Raw genomic sequence first — 9,269 nt, forward strand, 5'->3', positions numbered from 1 at the left:
ATGCATAACATGTCTGATACATTAGGTTTATAGAAAGGAAGACAGCTTATTAAAAGTAGCTTCAAAGCAACAAAACATTAATGCAGAACAATGCTGGAGGTTTTCTTGAATCTGGAATAGTCCCTTTCCTTTATCCCCTCCAAACAAACCTGTTCTTCACTGCTACCTTAATTCAGAGCTCTTGCCAAAAGTCCTACAAACAGAAAGTCAACTCTGCCCCATTCTGATTCAGCCCTTTTAGCTCCCTCCTCATCTCAATCTCTCTTCAGTTATGTGTTTGAATGTATTTGGTCCAATAAATTTAATTACAAGCTCCTTGAGAATCAGGGGAGGTATCTCATATTCCATTGTATTGACTCCCTTGGGTCTAACACAATGCTTTATTGATTGTGTGGCTGCCTAAATCCCAAACTTGCCCACTAGCTGGGAAGGTCACACTTAGAGGCAGATTTGTATCAAGTCTATAGTACATTAATTCTTTTGCTTTTTAAAGTGGGGAATTGGGGAAGGGGAGCATTGTGTTTTTCCAGGACCCATCAGCTCCAAGTTGGTTGTTGTCCTTCAATCTTAGCTGTGGAGGGGGCAAGCTCAGCTCCAAGTCCAGTCGCCGCTTTCAATCTAATAGTTGCGGGGTGCGCAGCCCGTCATCCCATGTGGGAGTCGAAACGGGAACTTTGTTGTTAAGAGCACACGCTCTCACCAGCTGAGCCATCTGGCCGCCCGTTGGCAGCTCAGCAGCAGCTCAGCTCGGGCACAGTTCACTGGCCCATGTGGGAATCGAACTGGTGACCCTGTTCCGCAGAGCTCGCACTCTTAACCAACTGCGCCACTCTATAGTATATTAATACTTGATTTCTAACTGTGAATTCAAATTTTGGTATCTTAGGTTTGCAAATGCTGGTTTGAATACCTCGATACTACCTTATGTTGGAATTGTCACTGCATTTGCAAGGCAAACAGACAATTTTCAGAGCAAGCCTGTGCCTTTCGATCAAGAGACTTTCACAATTTGTCATTGGAAGATTATAATATGATATCTGTTGTTTGTACTTTCACAGAACCTCAAGTTTTAGACTAGAGTTTCCTCATAATTTCATTACCTCTTATGAGTTTCATTTCTTACCACATTGAGTAAATTTCTGTTTTGCAGTAGTACAAAACTACATAATAACATTATTAATATATTTTCCAGCCACATCTTAAAGCTAAACTTTCAAAACATTGTAAAATATAAGTTAGGAACAACTGGAACCTACTCCATTAAAAAAAAAAAGATGAAGCTTAAAAGCATTAAATGCATTAAAGTCATTAAAATATTGAACAAAATAAAGCCTTTGAAATTCATTCCATTATTGGTGCCACTACCTCATTTGCTATCTCAATAGGTAATGCTTTATAATTTGGAATCCAACAAAACAAAAGGTCACAGGTGACAAAAGTAAAAATAATGCCTAAAGAAGTATGAGAACAGAATTTCTGTTCTGCACGTTAGAACAAAGTTCCAAGATGAAATTCATGTGATTCATAGTTTACATATTATGACAAGTAAATAACCACGAAAAAGTTTTTTTTTAATGTTCTATCTCAGTATTCTTTTTAATTTTCTTCTGCAGAAAATTTTTCTCTTTGCTATCGGATTCACATTTCCAGAAGAACCAGGAAATGAAGTTTAATAATAGAGATAAATGGACACTTCTCCCAGAAGTTGTTCTGGGACTTATCTTGTAAAACATTTTACTAAACAAGCTGATATAAGGAGAGCACCGGAAAATATTCTAGTTTACAGAGAACACTGACTTCTTTTGGGTCTGAAACACCAAGACAATGGGGTGAGCTACAGGAAGACTTAGCAAAGCTCGGAAAGACAGAAAAGAGTTGGGACGTTCTAAAGCAGCCATGGCTAATATAACTGCACTTAGGAAAAAGTCGTCAAGGCGGTTTCAGTCACAGCTATTACCCAGGAAATTGACCAGAGACACTGCTCAGTGTTTTTTGAAACAGCTGCTTAATGTGTGTACCCCAAATGTTGAGCCATGATTGAGGAAAACCAGGCTTGTATAACATGCCCTACTTGTATAAGATGTTATTACTTCACAGCACGTACATGGTCATCTGCAATCCTGGTTACCTTATCAACAGCTCCATGATGCCTTTTCAGAGCAAAGCAACACCAACGGCCCGTAATAACAGCCACTCAATTACAGTCATGAGCCACTTAATGATGGGGAAACATTATGAGAAATCTGTCGTTAAGTGACTGTGAGATGATGCAAACATCGTAGTGTGCCCTTACACAAACCTAGATAGTATAGCCTACTACACACCTAGGCTATGTGCGATAGCCTATTGCTTTGTAGGATAGGAAAAATAATTTTCCCTCTACCTGGGTTTTTGACTGAGACATTCCAGAAATAAAAGACAGATTAACAGGAGAAAAACAAACAAAAATCTAATAACATGTATGCCTCCTGTGTTCATGGGAGACACCCAGGAAAACTGAGTAACTCCCCAAAATGGCAGAAGCCACCACCTTAAATACCATCTTCAGCTGAAGACAAAAGACGTTGCAGGTCAAGGAGTCAGTTGTAAAAAGTTACCAGGAAAAGTACAAGAAACAAGAGTAAGGTCATTATGCAGATTTAAGTTGTTGCCTTCTGCATTGATAAGAGTTTCTGGAGATAAGGTCACCCCCCCTCTTCCTGGTACAGTGAAAGAGACACTTTTACAAATGGAGATTTCCCTTATAAATGTAATGTCTTTTGGAAAGGTTAACTTCTTTTTGGTTTTCAGAGTTTCTCCCATGTCTGCTGTTTCTTAAAATTAACCAGCCTAAAATAATCCTTATGTCAAACAAACATATTTTGGGGTGACAAATTCTGTTTCTCTATAGCTTCTAGGCTACAAACCTGTACAGGATGTTACTGTACTGAATATTATAGGCATTTGTAACACAACAGTAATTATCTGTGTAATGTGTTGTGCTGTAAGTTTATGATGGCTACTCTATCACTAGGTAATAGGACTTTTTAGCTCCATTACAATAATATGGGATCACCAACATACGTGGTCCACCATTGACCGAAATGTTGTTATGCAGGGCATGGCTATGTACAGTCCCTACTGTTAGCCAGGCATTGTTCCTCACAACCACTTTATGAGATAGATACTATTATAATACCCATTTTACAGATTGGGAAATTGAGGCATAGAGAGATTAGATAACTTACTGTAGGTCACACAGTAAATATTGGAGCTAAGATTCAAATACAGGCAATCTGGCTCCACGGTTTGTTTCTGGAATTCCATACTACCTCTCTAACACTGTACTTTCAAAAATGAAAAACAGCCATAGAGTGAACATACGGAGCACCTCAAGTGAATTTGGAAATAAGAATGCCCTTTGAGTTAAAGTATCCATTGAGATTGGCCTCAACCAAAGGTCTGCTAAGTCGCCTTAAGGAGACTGAACGAGTCCCAGGATAGTAGACGCCTTAACAACCACATAAAGGTACTAGCCTATCTAGAGAGGCAATCTGTTAGTTTCAAGTGGGCACTGGCAAACCATAGAATCCTGGAAAAGACAGTGTCCCAGAGTCGCGTGCCAGCTGTGCCAGGCGTGATCTGTCATGGAGGCGTACCCACAGGCTGACCGAAGCGTTAAGTCCCACTGGAGGCAGATGAATCAGACCTCCAGCCTGAGACTCCCTCATATTATCTATCCCAGGGGTCGGCAAACTTTTGAGACGGAAGAGCCAATCCTGTCCCTCACAACAATTTAAAAATTGTTCAAGAGCCATAAAACAAATGAAATCTCCATTATGTGAATAATATCCTTTAAAAATTTTATAAATGAAACTATGACAGTTTTATTTTCATTTTCGATTGTACTTCAGAACCACACGTACGTACCCAAAGAGCCCCATGTGGCTCGCGAGCCACAGTTTGCCAAACCTTGATCTATCCCATGTAGTTTGATTACAAGAACAGGCCTAGAGCAGGCTACACAAATATCCAGTCTGCTAAAAATTAACAATTGGTACTTTGGTGAATAGACTTGTGTGTTTATCAGGGCGAATCGACTTCCTTGTATCTGATGAGCTCTGGAGCACTGGAAAGAATGAATTTCTGAAGCCTAGCCCTGCAAGTCTGAAGTCCGGATTTGGAACCAGTTTTACCAAGGCTTATGCCATCTTATGAGTCTCTTTGGAACCAACCCATCCCTTTCCCTACTGACAATCTGACTACTGTACATACAGCTTAGACAAATTATGCAAGACATCTTAAAAACAAATACAGGGTTTTTCAGTCTGGAAAGATAAAGGCAATGCTATTATACATCTGAAGTCTTTAATAGTTTGAAAGATATGGCTAGGATGAACTTGCAACTGTTCATCAATTTCTAGAATAATGAAAGTACAAAGTAATCTTTAAAAATTAAAGAAGTTGTTTGTGGATGCATAGGTGCACATTAGTGGATATAAAATTCATTCCAGATGGATTTAGGGTTTCCTGGGTACTCGCTAAATTCTCTGAGCTGGGCACTTCAGAGAAAACATGAAAAGCAAGCAGTGGCCAACACCCCGTTCTCTGCCCTAAATTGTTGGCACTCTAGTAGAAGGCTAAGACGGAGTGCCAAAAGTTGCACTGGAAAACAGGTTAATATGGGTGAAACAAAGGAAATAGAGATCACATATTTTGAAACAGTCAGTGTGGGCATCGCCAGCCATCCATGGACACCATAAGAAGTCTTTCTGGATTGCTGGGCACAGTGCTGTCAGGATCACTTGTAGCAGGAATGCCCTCCCTCTCTGCCTTGGCTCCCAACCCACCTGGCATGGAGTCAGCTTGTTTATTTATTGAGGGAAGTCAGTTTAAGAAGCAGTTTCTTCCCAGGTGATACCTTCTTGAATAAACAGTGTCCCATCTTCAGAAAAACAATGTCTCCTTCTCACTCCTCAAGCTGCCCCCTCCATCTACAGGTACATTTAAAACAATCCCAACGATCCAAAAGGAGAACAGAAAAGGGAAAAAAGTTTCAGCTGGCATTCCAGCTACAAAAGCCCTTCCCATTTCAGGGGCACTCTAGCCTGTCCCAGGTAAGTCTGAATAAGCAGTCTCCCTGGGCTAAAAGGTGGCACCGATGCCATCTCCATAGTCCAGGGAAGGAACAGAATGTGTGGGTAAATCGAGAGTCAGGAGCCTGGGGGGGCATCACTTCTGATGCCAGAAGCCAAGGCAGCTTAAGAGACCAGAAAAATTTAATAGTAAGTGCGCAAGTTGCAGAAGCAAAGGTCTTGAAACCTGGTAACTACACATACTTGTTGATGGAAGGTGATGTAACAAGGATCAGTACACTTATTTGGGAAGGGGTATGCCCTCCTAAATGCCACCCTATTCTTACACAAGGTCAGAACAGGAAAAGGACTATGAAATAAAACAAATTTATCCTATCTTAATACTACTTTTGAGGTCTTTGAAGTTTCTTTAGTTAATGTTGATTTTATTCATTGGGAATGAAAGTGACAAAGTCAAAGTTTTTTTTGTTTTGCTTTTGTTTTTCTCAAAGCGTATAGATTAACTGTCAATATCTATAGGGAATAAAACCTATTTTACTAACAGGGGAGTAGTTAAGTAAACACCCTTTAAGCATTTCAGCTCTGCCTTCATTGGTTGGGATCTTTATGCAAATTATTGCATTTCTCTCCATTTACAATTTTCTCATCTGTAGAATGGGGACAATAATCCTATTTAGAATTATAATGAGCATTATATGAAAAAATATAAATCCCTTTAGCACACTGCCTAGTACATATCAAGCTGACAATACCAGTTTGCACTTCTTATCATTTTAAACATTGACAGTTAAGGGGAAAAAACGGCAACCCAGAATCATACCTCCCTATGATGTGAGTAAATATATTTAGACGTCCTTTGGCTGGCGCTTTGAGGAGCAGCCGAGGCTCAGCAAGCCGAGTCGTGCAGGAACGAACCAATTTGCCTGCCAAGAATTCTGGCCAACACTTTTTTAAGTTCTCAGGAGCACACCCATGCCCTTCGCGGTGCTGTCCCCGAGCCACAGCAGGGCTGGAGCGAGCCCGGCCAGTGCGCTCGCAGAGGCGCGTTCCTTGGCGCCCACCCAGAACCCGGACACCCTAGAAGTAAACTTGGTGGGACCCGGGGACCGGCTGGAGCGCCCAGAGCGGCGGCAGGCGCAGCGGGCGCGGGCGGGCGGGAGGGCGGGCGGCGACGGGCCTGTCCCCGGGCGCGCTCTGCTCACCTGCCAGGCTCCGCGGCACGGCAGCAGCCAAAAGCAGCAGCAGCAGCAGCAACTGCGGCGAAAGCGGCGGGGCCGACGGCGCGGGCAGCCTGAGGGGACGCCCGTCCAGGCTGTGGCGGGACATCGCTCTGCGGCCGCGACCTCGGCTCGGCTGGACTAGGCGGCCGGCGGTGGCAGCTGTTGAAGATCAGCTCTTGCGCCGGCAGCAGGGCGCTCTGTCTCAGAGCTTGGGGCGCCCTTAACTTTCCGCTTGCATTAGCCCTGCTTCTTTGGGGCTTTTGGTGGCGAGGAAGCCTCACGTGGCCTTGGGAACAACCTTCACCCTGCTGGGCCCCAGTTTGGGAAAGGCGGGTCCTTTCTGACCCTCTAGCGCCCTGTGGGCAGGGCTGGGGAAGTTTCCTAGTTGCACTTCTGGGATCTGCCGAGGCTACGCGCCACTTTCTCTGCACTCTTCCCGCAGTTTTGCAGCTCAAGGTTTGAACAAATCAGTTCACACCAACACCGCTAGTCTCTGTCTCCAGGGCCGGCCATTCCTCTGTAGCGTGGGAAGGAGGCACCTTGGGCGATGGGAAAAGGCATGCCCCTGTCTACATGCAGCTCTGATCCTTTGTCATTCTGGAGAGGTCTTCACAGGCTCCTTATCTCTCAGGGTTTAGTGCTCCTCCATCCCAGGCTGTTGAACCTAAATCCATTTGCTGCTGCTCAGGACTTTTGATTCCCTGCTTTTCTCTTCATTGGCTGGAGCCTCCACTGGAGAGTAATTCAGACAGGGCTGAAGCTAGTACCTATATCCCTGAGCCTCCGTGAAGTCCCCATGTCTGTACACGGTCAGTTGAAAGTGACATTGTGAAGTAGGCAAAACCATACCTTAGGTGACATTGTGAAGTTGGCAGAGGGTGCCCTAGGTGACATTGTGAAGTAGGCAAAAGGCATTTTACTCATTCAATAAGCATTTACTGAGCCCATCTTGAGGGCCAGGTACCAGCAATTTTATGAAGAGCGTCCCTACCACAGATGAGAAGGCACAACCCCATATAAATACACAAATACTCGGAACGTGCCCTTAGTGCTGTAATAGAGCTAAGCTGAAGGTACAGTAAGGGAACCCAGGACCGGACAAGCTGCCACACAGCTGGGGGCCTAGGCACCCACCCTTGTCTCTTGGTCTTTCTTCCAAGCTTAACTGAGGTATGAAAGAGAGATGGGAAGGGAAGACAAGAGTCACCTTTCCTAGAGCGGGAACTATATTTGTTATTGTTAGAAAAGATACAGAACAATTACATCAAATCTCTGCAAATTGTTAAACGCAAGTCCAGAGTCATAATTTTTGGTTGGTGACAGCACATATCATAGTACCTGGATGATAATATTATTTAATGAATGAAGGAATTAAGGACATTGTAAAAACTGCCCATTCTTCTTCAAGTTAGAAAATAAAAGTGAAGGAAAATTATGAACATTTTAGTTGTGCTATGTTAGGAAGAGAAATACTTCAGGACATCCAAGGAAGTTGTTCTACCCTGAATATTTTAATCATGCTCCCTCTCCTACCCTCTTTCACCTTATTAACCCTTCCAATCCTAGGAGCCAAGTGTTCAGATGCTATCACATATATGTAAGAATGCCTGATGTGAGTTACAAGACACGCATTCATCTATTATTTAGTTATCAAATATTTGTTGACTTTCATGTTCCAGGCATAGAGCAGAAAATATGATAGACAAAGTCCTTCCCCTTACAGAGCTAGCATTCTAGTGGAGGAAGCAAATCATACACATAAACAAATTAATTGAGTCAGAGTTTCTCAGCCTCAGCACTGTGACTTTTTGGCTCATACAATTCCTTGTTATTGGGGTTGTCCTATGCAGCATCTCCTGGCCTTGATCCTCTGGATACCCATATGACACTTGCCCCCAAGTTGTGACTATCAATAACAACTTCAGATGTTGCCAAATATTCCCTTCGGGGGCAAAATTGCCCTCAGTTAAAATCGCTGAATTAGATGGTGATAAACCTTACCTTCTTTAAATTGTGCACGGTTTATATATCTGGGACAGAAATGAGCAACAAAACTTAGATGAAAGCTGAGGGGTGGAGGACCAAAGAATATGCTGACTGTGAAATATTTTTTATCACTTCTGTAGTAGACATGTGTGGTTTGGGGCTGCTCACCATCCACTACCCTTTTCCTGATACCAATTTTTCATGACTCTGGATTCCACTGGTTTAGAAGTTTCAGTAATCAAGAGAAGAGGTATCCACCCAGAGATGCAATAATAATTTTATTGAATTGGAATTTGAAATTACTGCCCGGTCTTTGTTGGGTTCCTCTAAAATAATAATAATAATAATAATAATAATAATAATAATGAGAAAGAATAGGATTATAGTGTTGCTTAGAGTGATCGCGCCTGGCTATTGAATGGAATCAACACTGCTCCAACATGAAGACGCAGTAGAAGGAGCTCAGAGGAGTCCCTTGTATCACCGTGTTCTACTTAAATGGTTAACAAGAGTGCTGTCACCTCACCTAGGCAGCACCACAGGGACTCGGTCTCCACACTCCAAGGGGAAAAGAACCCCCAGCAAGCTGAAATGCTGGCCCAAAGCAAGGAGAATATAGAAAGGAGGTGGAGAAGAGAAATCATGAATATCTATAGCCGGGTGACCAGTTGTAGAAACAGAGACAGTGGCCTCTATCCATCTTTTCTTACTGTAACATGAATAGTAGATTCAAAATTTTACAGTTCCAGAATGAAATGTATATAACGTAAATTTGGTTTTTTTCCAAAAGGCGCAATTAGCATTCAAACACTTCACTGATAGTAAAAACTTTAGAATACCAAATTAAAGGTTACTCAGTCTCCTTTGGGCTAAATTCTTAGCATCCTTTGCTTCCTCCTTATCCTTCCAACTCTTTCCTTGAGGTTGATTGTCGTTTCAGAGGGCTTATGCATTGACCTGGTATTGGAGATGGGGCACCTATTCTGTG

At 42.7% G+C, this 9,269-nt stretch overlaps 1 protein-coding gene across 3 annotated transcripts in view; it reads right to left on the bottom strand.

The window, feature by feature from the left end:
- Positions 1-6,654, bottom strand: part of PLBD1 (phospholipase B domain containing 1) — a 55,779-nt gene extending 49,125 nt beyond the window's left edge. The window contains exon 1 of one of the 3 annotated variants that reach the window (XM_019643291.1): positions 6,278-6,652. In XM_019643291.1, coding sequence (XP_019498836.1) covers positions 6,278-6,401 — 124 coding nt within the window. In that variant the 5' untranslated portion in view covers positions 6,402-6,652. Of the gene's footprint in view, positions 1-6,277 lie in introns of all 3 variants that reach the window. The other 2 variants (XM_019643290.1, XM_019643289.1) reach the window with 2 other exon arrangements.
- Positions 6,655-9,269: the final 2,615 nt, after the last annotated feature.

This window comes from Hipposideros armiger, unplaced genomic scaffold, assembly GCF_001890085.2.
Source record: "Hipposideros armiger isolate ML-2016 unplaced genomic scaffold, ASM189008v1 scaffold_76, whole genome shotgun sequence".
NCBI lineage: Eukaryota > Metazoa > Chordata > Mammalia > Chiroptera > Hipposideridae > Hipposideros > Hipposideros armiger.